At 48.5% G+C, this 12910-nt stretch overlaps 1 protein-coding gene across 1 annotated transcript in view; it reads right to left on the bottom strand.

Annotated features, from left to right (window-relative positions):
• The window catches only part of LOC115106108 (protein bicaudal D homolog 1-like), a 47828-nt gene extending 35714 nt beyond the window's left edge, over positions 1-12114 (bottom strand). The window contains exon 1 of the mRNA XM_065008186.1: positions 11545-12114. Coding sequence (XP_064864258.1) covers positions 11545-11760 — 216 coding nt within the window. The 5' untranslated portion in view covers positions 11761-12114. The remainder of the gene's footprint in view (positions 1-11544) is intronic.
• Between the last annotated feature and the right edge of the window lie 796 nt (positions 12115-12910).

Raw genomic sequence — 12910 nt, 5'->3', positions numbered from 1 at the left:
AAAGCTCAGAGAGGGAATATGGTGGTCACGGTGGACTGTTTCCAGTAAAGCTCAGAGAAGGAACACAGTGGTCACAGTGGACTGTTTCCAGTAAAGCTCAGAGTTTCCGGAACACAGAGGGTGGTCACGGTGGACTGTTTCCAGTAAAGTTCACAGAGGGAACACAGTGGTCACGGTGGACTGTTTCCAGTAAAGCTCAGAGAAGGAACACAGTGGTCACGGTGGACTGTTTCCAGAAAAGTTCACAGAGAGAACACGGTGGGCATGGTGGACTGTTTCCAGTAAAGTTCACAGAGAGAACACAGTGGTCACGGTTGACTGTTTCCAGTAAAGCTCAGAGAGGGAACACAGTGGTCAAGGTGGACTGTTTCCAGTAAAGCTCAGAGAGGGAATATGGTGGTCACGGTGGACTGTTTCCAGTAAAGCTCAGAGAAGGAACACAGTGGTCACAGTGGACTGTTTCCAGTAAAGCTCAGAGAAGGAACACGGTGGTCACGGTGGACTGTTTCCAGTAAAGTTCACAGAGGGAACACAGTGGTCACGGTGGACTGTTTCCAGTAAAGCTCAGAGAAGGAACACAGTGGTCACGGTGGACTGTTTCCAGAAAAGCTCAGAGAAGGAACACAGTGGTCACGGTGGACTGTTTCCGGTAAAGCTCAGAGAGGGAACACGGCGGTCACGGTGGACTGTTTCCAGTAAAGTTCACAGAGGGAACACAGTGGTCACGGTGGACTGTTTCCAGTAAAGTTCACAGAGAGAACACGGTGGTCACGGAGGACTGTTTCCAGTAAAGCTCAGAGAGGGAACACAGTGGTCACGGTGGACTGTTTCCGGTAAAGCTCACAGAGGGAACACGGTGGTCACGGTGGACTGTTTCCAGTAAAGCTCAGAGAAGGAACACGGTGGTCACGGTGGACTGTTTCCAGTAAAGTTCACAGAGGGAACACAGTGGTCACGGTGGACTGTTTCCAGTAAAGCTCAGAGAAGGAACACGGTGGTAACGGTGGACTGTTTCCAGTAAAGCTCACAGAGGGAACACGGTGGTCACGGTGGACTGTTTCCAGTAAAGCTCAGAGAAGGAACATGGTGGTCACGGTGGACTGTTTCCAGTAAAGTTCACAGAGGGAACACGGTGGTCACGGTGGACTGTTTCCAGTAAAGTTCACAGAGAGAACACTGTGGTCACGGTGGACTGTTTCCAGTAATGTTCACAGAGGGAACACGGTGGTCACGGTGGACTGTTTCCAGTAAAGCTCAGAGAAGGAACACGGTGGTCACGGTGGACTTTTTCCAGTAAAGTTCACAGAGGGAACACAGTGGTCACGGTTGACTGTTTCCAGTAAAGTTCACAGAGAGAACACGGTGGTCACGGTGGACTGTTTCCAGTAAAGCTCAGAGAGGGAACACAGTGGTCATGGGGGACTGTTTCCAGTAAAAATCAGAGAAGGAACACGGTGGTCACGGTGGACTGTTTCCAGTAAAGTTCACAGAGAGAACACGGTGGTCACGGTGGACTGTTTCCAGTAAAGCTCAGAGAGGGAACACGGCAGTCACGGTGGACTGTTTCCAGTAAAGTTCACAGAGGGAACACAGTGGTCACGGTGGACTGTTTCCAGTAAAGCTCAGAGAGGGAACACGGCAGTCACGTGGACTGTTTCCAGTAAAGTTCACAGAGGGAACACAGTGGTCACGGTGGACTGTTTCCAGTAAAGTTCACAGAGAGAACACGGTGGTCACGGTGGACTGTTTCCAGTGAAGCTCAGAGAGGGAACACAGTGGTCACGGTGGACTGTTTCCAGTAAAGTTCACAGAGGGAACACGGTGGTCACGGTGGACTGTTTCCAGTAAAGCTCAGAGAGGGAACACGGTGGTCACAGTGGACTGTTTCCAGTAAAGCTCAGAGAAGGAACACGGTGGTCAAGGTGGACTGTTTCCAGTAAAATTCACAGAGGGAACACAGTGGTCACGGTGGACTGTTTCCAGTAAAGTTCACAGAAGGAACACGGTGGTCACGGTGGACTGTTTCCAGTAAAGCTCAGAGAAGGAACATATTGGTCACGGTGGACTGTTTCCAGTAAAGTTCACAGAGAGAACACGGTGGTCACGGTGGACTGTTTCCAGTAAAGCTCAGAGAAGGAACACGGTGGTCACGGTGGACTGTTTCCAGTAAAGTTCACAGAGAGAACACGGTGGTCACGGTGGACTGTTTCCAGTAAAGTTCACAGAGAGAACACGGTGGTCACGGTGGTCTGTTTCCAGTAAAGCTCAGAGAGGGAACACAGTGGTCACGGTGGACTGTTTCCAGTAAAGCTCAGAGAGGGAACACGGTGGTCACGGTGGACTGTTTCCAGAAAAGTTCACAGAGGGAACACAGTGGTCACGGTGGACTGTTTCCAGTAAAGTTCACAGAGAGAACACTGTGGTCACGGTGGACTGTTTCCAGTAAAGCTCAGAGAAGGAACACGGTGGTCACGGTGGACTTTTTCCAGTAAAGTTCACAGAGGGAACACAGTGGTCACGGTGGACTGTTTCCAGTAAAGTTCACAGAGAGAACACGGTGGTCACGGTGGACTGTTTCCAGTAAAGCTCAGAGAGGGAACACAGTGGTCACGGTGGACTGTTTCCAGTAAAGCTCAGAGAGGGAACACAGTGGTCACCGTGGACTGTTTCCAGTAAAGCTCAGAGAAGGAACACGGTGGTCACGGTGGACTGTTTCCAGTAAAGTTCACAGAGAGAACACGGTGGTCAAGGTGGACTGTTTCCAGTAAAGTTCACAGAGAGAACACGGTGGTCACGGTGGACTGTTTCCAGTAAAGCTCAGAGAGGGAACACAGTGGTCACGGTGGACTGTTTCCAGTAAAGCTCAGAGAGGGAACACGGTGGTCACGGTGGACTGTTTCCAGTAAAGCTCAGAGAAGGAACACGGTGGTCACGGTGGACTGTTTCCAGTAAAGTTCACAGAGGGAACACAGTGGTCACGGTGGACTGTTTCCAGTAAAGCTCAGAGAGGGAACACGGTGGTCACGGTGGACTGTTTCCAGTAAAGTTCACAGAGAAAACACGGTGGTCACGGTGGACTGTTTCCAGTAAAGCTCAGAGAGGGAACACAGTGGTCACGGTGGACTGTTTCCGGTAAAGCTCAGAGAGGGAACACGGTGGTCACAGTGGACTGTTTCCAGTAAAGTTCACAGAGGGAACACAGTGGTCACGTTGGACTGTTTCCAGTAAAGTTCACAGAGAGAACACTGTGGTCACAGTGGACTGTTTCCAGTAATGTTCACAGAGGGAACACGGTTGTCACGGTGGACTGTTTCCAGTAAAGCTCAGAGAAGGAACATATTGGTCACGGTGGACTGTTTCCAGTAAAGTTCACAGAGAGAACACGGTGGTCACGGTGGACTGTTTCCAGTAAAGCTCAGAGAAGGAACACGGTGGTCACGGTGGACTGTTTCCAGTAAAGTTCACAGAGAGAACACGGTGGTCACGGTGGACTGTTTCCAGTAAAGTTCACAGAGAGAACACGGTGGTCACGGTGGTCTGTTTCCAGTAAAGCTCAGAGAGGGAACACAGTGGTCATGGTGGACTGTTTCCAGTAAAGCTCAGAGGGAACAAGGTGGTCAAGGTGGACTGTTTCCAGTAAAGCTCAGAGAGGGAACATGGTGGTCACGGTGGACTGTTTCCAGTAAAGCTCAGAGAGGGAACACGGTGGTCACGGTGGACTGTTTCCAGTAAAGCTCACAGAGGGTACACTGTGGTCACGGTGGACTGTTTCCAGTAAAGCTCAGAGAGGGAACACCGTGGTCACGGTGGACTGTTTCCAGTAAAGCTCAGAGAGGGAACACGGCGGTCAAGGTGGACTGTTTCCAGTAAAGCTCAGAGAGGGAACACTGTGGTCACGGTGGACTGTTTCCGGTAAAGCTCATAGAGGGAACACGGTGGACACGGTGGACTGTTTCCAGTAAAGCTCACAGAGGGAACACGGTGGTCATGGTGGACTGTTTCCAGTAATGTTCACAGAGGGAACACGGTGGTCACGGTGGACTGTTTCCAGTAAAGCTCAGAGAAGGAACACGGTGGTCACGGTGGACTTTTTCCAGTAAAGTTCACAGAGGGAACACAGTGGTCACGGTTGACTGTTTCCAGTAAAGTTCACAGAGAGAACACGGTGGTCACGGTGGACTGTTTCCAGTAAAGCTCAGAGAGGGAACACAGTGGTCACGGTGGACTGTTTCCAGTAAAGCTCAGAGAAGGAACACGGTGGTCACGGTGGACTGTTTCCAGTAAAGTTCACAGAGAGAACACGGTGGTCACGGTGGACTGTTTCCAGTAAAGCTCAGAGAGGGAACACGGCAGTCACGGTGGACTGTTTCCAGTAAAGTTCACAGAGGGAACACAGTGGTCACGGTGGACTGTTTCCAGTAAAGCTCAGAGAGGGAACACGGCAGTCACGTGGACTGTTTCCAGTAAAGTTCACAGAGGGAACACAGTGGTCACGGTGGACTGTTTCCAGTAAAGTTCACACTGTTTCCAGTAAAGTTCACAGAGAGAACACGGTGGTCACGGTGGACTGTTTCCAGTAAAGCTCAGAGAGGGAACACAGTGGTCACGGTGGACTGTTTCCAGTAAAGTTCACAGAGGGAACACGGTGGTCACGGTGGACTGTTTCCAGTAAAGCTCAGAGAGGGAACACGGTGGTCACAGTGGACTGTTTCCAGTAAAGCTCAGAGAAGGAACACGGTGGTCACGGTGGACTGTTTCCAGTAAAGTTCACAGAGGGAACACAGTGGTCACGGTGGACTGTTTCCAGTAAAGTTCACAGAAGGAACACGGTGGTCACGGTGGACTGTTTCCAGTAAAGCTCAGAGAGGGAACACGGTGGTCACGGTGGACTGTTTCCAGTAAAGTTCACAGAGAGAACACGGTGGTCACGGTGGACTGTTTCCAGTAAAGCTCAGAGAAGGAACACGGTGGTCACGGTGGACTGTTTCCAGTAAAGTTCACAGAGAGAACACGGTGGTCACGGTGGACTGTTTCCAGTAAAGTTCACAGAGAGAACACGGTGGTCACGGTGGTCTGTTTCCAGTAAAGCTCAGAGAGGGAACACAGTGGTCATGGTGGACTGTTTCCAGTAAAGCTCAGAGAGGGAACACGGTGGTCACGGTGGACTGTTTCCAGAAAAGTTCACAGAGGGAACACAGTGGTCACGGTGGACTGTTTCCAGTAAAGTTCACAGAGAGAACACTGTGGTCACGGTGGACTGTTTCCAGTAAAGCTCAGAGAAGGAACACGGTGGTCACGGTGGACTTTTTCCAGTAAAGTTCACAGAGGGAAGACAGTGGTCACGGTGGACTGTTTCCAGTAAAGTTCACAGAGAGAACACGGTGGTCACGGTGGACTGTTTCCAGTAAAGCTCAGAGAGGGAACACAGTGGTCACGGTGGACTGTTTCCAGTAAAGCTCAGAGAGGGAACACAGTGGTCACCGTGGACTGTTTCCAGTAAAGCTCAGAGAAGGAACACGGTGGTCACGGTGGACTGTTTCCAGTAAAGTTCACAGAGAGAACACGGTGGTCAAGGTGGACTGTTTCCAGTAAAGTTCACAGAGAGAACACGGTGGTCACGGTGGACTGTTTCCAGTAAAGCTCAGAGAGGGAACACAGTGGTCACGGTGGACTGTTTCCAGTAAAGCTCAGAGAGGGAACACTGTGGTCACGGTGGACTGTTTCCAGTAAAGCTCAGAGAAGGAACACGGTGGTCACGGTGGACTGTTTCCAGTAAAGTTCACAGAGGGAACACAGTGGTCACGGTGGACTGTTTCCAGTAAAGCTCAGAGAGGGAACACGGTGGTCACGGTGGACTGTTTCCAGTAAAGTTCACAGAGAGAACACGGTGGTCACGGTGGACTGTTTCCAGTAAAGCTCAGAGAGGGAACACAGTGGTCACGGTGGACTGTTTCCGGTAAAGCTCAGAGAGGGAACACGGTGGTCACAGTGGACTGTTTCCAGTAAAGTTCACAGAGGGAACACAGTGGTCACGTTGGACTGTTTCCAGTAAAGTTCACAGAGAGAACACTGTGGTCACAGTGGACTGTTTCCAGTAATGTTCACAGAGGGAACACGGTTGTCACGGTGGACTGTTTCCAGTAAAGCTCAGAGAAGGAACATATTGGTCACGGTGGACTGTTTCCAGTAAAGTTCACAGAGAGAACACGGTGGTCACGGTGGACTGTTTCCAGTAAAGCTCAGAGAAGGAACACGGTGGTCACGGTGGACTGTTTCCAGTAAAGTTCACAGAGAGAACACGGTGGTCACGGTGGACTGTTTCCAGTAAAGTTCACAGAGAGAACACGGTGGTCACGGTGGTCTGTTTCCAGTAAAGCTCAGAGAGGGAACACAGTGGTCATGGTGGACTGTTTCCAGTAAAGCTCAGAGAGGGAACACGGTGGTCAAGGTGGACTGTTTCCAGTAAAGCTCAGAGAGGGAACATGGTGGTCACGGTGGACTGTTTCCAGTAAAGCTCAGAGAGGGAACACGGTGGTCACGGTCAGAGAGGAACACGGTGGTCACGGTGGACTGTTTCCAGTAAAGCTCACAGAACAGGGTACACTGTGGTCACGGTGGACTGTTTCCAGTAAAGCTCAGAGAGGGAACACCGTGGTCACGGTGGACTGTTTCCAGTAAAGCTCAGAGAGGGACGGTGGACACGGTGGACGTAAACTGTTTCAGAGAGGGAACACTGTGGTCACGGTGGACTGTTTCCAGTAAAGTTCAGAGAGGGAACACTGTGGTCACGGTGGACTGTTTCCAGTAAAGCTCAGAGAGGGAACACAGTGGTCACGGTGGACTGTTTCAGTAAAGCTCAGAGAGGGAACACAGTGGGTGGACAGTAAAGCTCAGAGAAGGAACACGGTGGTCACGGTGGACTGTTTCCAGTAAAGCTCACAGAGAGAACACGGTGGGTCATGGTGGACTGGACTGTTTCCAGTAAAGCTCAGAGAGGAACACAGTGGTCACGGTGGACTGTTTCCAGTAAAGCTCAGAGAAGGAACACGGTGGTCACAGAGAACACGGTGGTCACGGTGGACTGTTTCCAGTAAAGTTCACAGAGGGAACATGGTGGTCACGGTGGACTGTTTCCAGTAAAGCTCAGAGAAGGAAACGGTGGGTGGTCACGGTGGTCACGGTGGACTGTTTCCAGTAAAGCTCAGAGAGGGAACACAGTGGTCACGGTGGACTGTTTCCAGTAAAGCGGTGGTCAGTGGACTGAAGGAACACGGTGGTCACGGTGGACTGTTTCCAGTAAAGCTCAGAGAACACTGTAACATGGACTGTTTGGTAAAGTTCACAGAGGGAACACGGTTGTCACGGTGGACTGTTTCCAGTAAAGCTCAGAGAAGGAACATATTGGTCACGGTGGACTGTTTCCAGTAAAGTTCACAGAGAGAACACGGTGGTCACGGTGGACTGTTTCCAGTAAAGTTCACAGAGAGAACACGGTGGTCACGGTGGACTGTTTTAAAGCTCACAGAGGGTACACGGTGGTCACGGTGGACTGTTTCAGTAAAGCTCAGAGAAGGAACACGGTGGTCACGGTGGACTGTTTCCAGTAAAGTTCACAGAGAGAACACGGTGGTCACGGTGGACTGTTTCCAGTAAAGTGGACTGTTTCCAGTAAAGCTCAGAGAGGGAACACAGTGGTCATGGTGGACTGTTTCCAGTAAAGCTCAGAGGGAACACGGTGGTCAAGGTGGACTGTTTCAGTAAAGTGGAACACGTGGTCACGGTGGACTCCAGTAAAGCTCAGAGAGGAACACGGTGGTCACGGTGGACTGTTTCCAGTAAAGCTCAGAGAGGGAACACGGTGGTCAAGGTGGACTGTTTCCAGTAAAGCTCAGAGAGGGAACACTGTGGTCACGGTGGACTGTTTCCAGTAAAGCTCAGAGAGGGAACACGGTGGACACGGTGGACTGTTTCCAGTAAAGCTCACAGAGGGAACACGGTGGTCACGGTGGACTGTTTCCGGTAAAGCTCATAGAGGGAACACGGTGGACACGGTGGACTGTTTCCAGTAAAGCTCACAGAGGGAACACGGTGGTCATGGTGGACTGTTTCCAGTAAAGCTCAGAGAAGGAACATATTGGTCACGGTGGACTGTTTCCAGTAAAGTTCACAGAGGGAACACGGTGGTAACGGTGGACTGTTTCCAGTAAAGCTCAGAGAAGGAACATGGTGGTCACGGTGGACTGTTTCCAGTAAAGCTCAGAGAGGGAACACAGTGGTCACGGTGGACTGTTTCCAGTAAAGCTCAGAGAAGGAACACGGTGGTCACGGTGGACTGTTTCCAGTAAAGCTCAGAGAAGGAACACGGTGGTCACGGTGGACTGTTTCCAGTAAAGTTCACAGAGAGAACACGGTGGTAGTGGACTGTTTGGTAAAGTTCACAGAGAGAACACGGTGGTCACGGTGGACTGTTTCCAGTAAAGCTCAGAGAGGGAGTGGGGTGGACAGTAAACACGGTGGTCACGGTGGACTGTTTCAGTAAAGCTCCAGAAGGAACAATTGGCGGTGGACTGTTTCCAGTAAAGCTCAGAGAGGGAACACGGTGGTCACGGTGGACTGTTTCCAGTAAAGCTCAGAGAGGGAACACGGTGGTCACGGTGGACTGTTTCCAGTAAAGCATATTGGTACGGTGGACTGTTTCAGTAAAGCTCAGAGAGGGAACACGGTGGTCATGGTGGACTATTTCCAGTAAAGCTCACAGAGGGAACACGGTGGTCACGGTGGACTGCTTCCGGTAAAGCTCACAGAGGGAACACGGTGGTCACGGTGGACTGTTTCCGGTAAAGCTCACAGAAGGAACACGGTGGTCACGGTGGACTGTTTCCAGTAAAGGGTGAACTGCGGTAAAGTTCACAGAGGGAACACGGTGGTCACAGTGGACTGTTTCCAGTATGCATGTCTGTGCTTAAAGTAGCTTTCCTTCTGAACTGAACCTGGTCTAAATGAGCAATGAGGAACAGAGTAGTCCAGTCCAAGCTCACAACACATCAAGAAAAACCTAAAGCTCAGCTTCAGGTTAAAGTGGATGCCTGATACTTTACCAATTGAGCAGGTACCAAGCCTGCATACTGCCATATGTCTCAAGTATAACTTTGCAGCCAGCGGTGGTATGCCTGAGAAACTGTCAGCCCCAGTGAACCAATCAAAGCTCAGCTTCAGGTTAAGACGTGACAGGGGGGGTTTAAACTGCATATGACATATGCAGAGTGGACAGGACAAGTCACAGGCATGCCTTCATTATTGGCTGCCTACATCATGTCCAAAACAATCTAATAGTGCTTCAGAATGTATGCCAAGTTCACACACACTCAAACACGTACACGCACACACACACTGACCTTCAGTTACTGTAAATGCATTGTCAGCTGCCTACAGACACACCCGTCTGTACTATAGCTAACAAACCAGTGAATGAATACTGCCATAAGACAACGGCAGAAAGAAAACGGCAAAGAAAACACTGTTTGTTGCAGATCGACAGAGTATTTGTAAAAAATGTATTACACCTTGGCACAGAGTATCTAATTAGCAAGAATTGATTATTGAAATGAACAGGAATAAATTACCAATCATGGTGTCACGTCCTGACCTTAGTGCCTTTTTTATGTCTCTGTTTTAGTTTGGTCAGGGCGTGAGTTGGGGTGGGCATTCTATGTTTTATATTCTAGGTTTTGTATTTCTGGTTTTGGCCTGGTATGGTTCCCAATCAGAGGCAGCTCTCATTCGTTGTCTCTGATTGAGAACCATACTTAGGCAGCCTGTTTTCCCACTATGGGTTGTGGGTAGTTGTTTTCCATACAGAACTGTTTCGGCTTTCATTTATTTCTCTTGTATTCTGTGTTCAGTTTATTAAATATATTATGGACACTTACCACGCTGCGCATTGGTCTGATATTTCATACTCCTCATCAGAGGAAGAAGAAAATCGTTACACATGGTAGTGAAGAACAGACTTGGGTTGAAAAACTATTTAAAATAGCTCAATTACTTTTACATACATTGGAAAGTAAGTATTCAAATTATATATTTTTATTTGAAAAGATGAGTCCATTTTTATGTATTTGGAAATACACTTGGAAAGTATATGAAAAATTCTAATACACTGACTCAAATACACTCCCATACATTCACCCAGGTATTTGAAAATCATATTTGAAATAAGTATTTGGTTGACTATTTGGTTTATACAAATAACCATTAAAATACTAAAAAAAGTATTTGTTTTGGCTGTGGATTTGAAAATGCTTACATTTGAAAATACTCAAATACTCCGATTTTTAAACAACTTTTACGCCAGATACTCAAATACACATTTATTTGAACCGAGGTCTGATGGAGAAATAAGTATTATGATTATATGTAGTGTAAAGGTGAAAAGGCTTGCTTTGATTAGACCAGTAATATAGCATTCTGGTTAAATCAAGTTCTGTCAGGCTTCATGATGCCCTTGATTTGCTTTGTAATCTTGTTTTGTTTTTATATCAAACTCTAGTGAATTTGAAAATACTGACTGATTTATTGTGAAACACGTGTTCACTGGGAACAGTCAGAGAAGAAGATGTGGGGGAGACACAGACACCAAATCTGAACAGAGAACAAAGGATATGGAGAGGAGCGAGAGAGAGGAGAGAATAGGAGAACAGAGGACAGAGAGAAGAGTGAGAGAGAGAGAGAATAGGAGAACAAAGGACAGAGAGAAGAGAGAGAGAGAGAGGAGAGGAAGAGGAAAGGAAGAGAGGATAGGAGAGAGCAGGTGTGAATCTTAGAGCAGGACATGACTAACCCAAATGTGGGTGTGCCACATAGTGAGTCTGCCAGCCAGATAGTACCACTATAATACACCATTCCCTAAGTACTGTATAGCTTACACAATGTTTCACATATCTACTTTTTGAATAGATGGTTAACACTTCCCCCCATAGGTGTTCAAGTGTATTGCAGAATTCAGTATCTCTTAAAGAATCTGTTTAAAGAGGCATGCAAAAGCTGTTTGACACATAATTAACAACACCCATCCAGGCACGCAAAGTAGCCTAGCACAACAAACATATGATATTCCATTGCACCAAAATGCGCATCAGTAGCACACCTTGGAAAGTCCATACCTGCGTGTCAGACTTGCGCATAGCATCAAGTTACTACGCTACTCCCTGCTCCGGCAACAAAGCCCTCTCCGTCCCCTCCCAGTTGTCTGCTGAGGCCTGTGTATCTCTGACAGACTCAGATCCGCTGTAATGTAAATGTGTCTGACTGGTGCCAACTTCTGTGGATGGGGCGGGGGGCCCTGCCCAAATCTCGCTGATATCACTCATCCCTTGGAAGGGATGTAGTCTACCCGCTTTGGGCCGAATGAAGTTGGATTGAGGCTAACTAATTAATGCATGTTTACGAATACATTTCCAGGAAGCACTGAACTTATATCACATGGGCCAATGTTTATGGTTAACTTAGGGTGTTATTTAATAGCGTGTTTTAAGTGGTTGATACCTCTTGTAGCTGTTCCAGCTCCTGTCGGAGCGCCTCTTGCTCGGCCTCTAGATCCGAATATTGCTGCTTCAGGGTCTGGTTCTCCTCCAGAACCACCAGACCGCACTCCGCAGCCCGGATCTTCTCCCGGTTCGCCTCCGCTAGCTCACGGGTCAAACGCTCCACCTCTGCCCGGCACTGCTCCACCGTGTCCCCGCATCCTCCTCCAGCAGCCATCGCCCTCCCTCTCCTCTCTTCCCCTTCTCTCCTCTCCTCCTCGCCCCTGCGTCAGATGGGCAGAGAAGCGGAGGAAGAAAACAGATCTAGCCTACCGGACAGCAATCTCCTCACCTCCTTCGTTGGAAGGAATCAATCGAGGAGTTTAAAAACGCACGAAAAGGGCGTTAACATCCCCGGAGCGAAATGATTGTGAAAGAGAGATGAATCCCTCCATAGCTGATGTGTTGAATTGAACGGTTTCCCCTTTAGGCGTAGGGTCCAGCATCATCCCTTTTCCTCTTCTTTTTTTGCTTATTCATCGGGATGCGGACGCCATCTCTCTATTGCCATGAAGCAGCGGCAAGGTACACACAACTCTCGCCCATCCATCTGCTGCCTGTGGCTGTGACGTCGACCGTTCACCCGCACATCTCTCCCTCTGCGGTACGGTATGAATACTGCCCGTCACGCTGGGTTGGCCCACAGACAAGGAGGACCATGTTTATGTTGACGATGGCATCTGTTGCTTTTACAACCTTTCTTCACCGTTGCTGATCACGGATTATTAATAAACTAATGTGGCAAGAAAGCTATAGGCCTAATCATTTGTTTTATACCACACCCCTACACCAGGGGTTCCAATCATTTTCACGCAAGGATCCCTGATATATCTGATCCCTATATATACAGTTGAAGTCGAAAGTTTACATACACTTAGGATGGAGTCATTAAAACTTGTTTTTCAACCATTTCACAAATTTCTTGTTAACAAACTATATTTTTGCCAAGTCGGTTAGGACATCTACTTTGTGCATGACACAAGTTATTTTTCCAACAATTGTTTACAGACAGATTATTTCACTTATAATTCACTGTATCACAATTCCAGTGGGTCAGAAGTTTACATACACTAAGTTGACTGCCTTTAAACAGCTTGTCATGGCTTTAGAAGCTTCTGAACGGCTAATTGAGATAATTTGAGTCAATTGGAGGTGTACCTGTGGAGGCCTTCCTTCAAACTCAGTGCCTCTATGCTTGACATCATGGGAAAATGAAAAGAAATCAGCCAAGACCTCAGAAAGAAAATTGTAGACCTCCACAAGTCTGGTTCATCCTTGGGAGCAATTTCCAAACTCCTGAAGGTACCACGTTCATCTGTACAAACAAT

Source organism: Oncorhynchus nerka, linkage group LG23, assembly GCF_034236695.1.
Source record: "Oncorhynchus nerka isolate Pitt River linkage group LG23, Oner_Uvic_2.0, whole genome shotgun sequence".
NCBI lineage: Eukaryota > Metazoa > Chordata > Actinopteri > Salmoniformes > Salmonidae > Oncorhynchus > Oncorhynchus nerka.
Note: the sequence above shows the minus strand (reverse complement) of the source record. Positions and strands in the feature narration are given on the sequence as shown.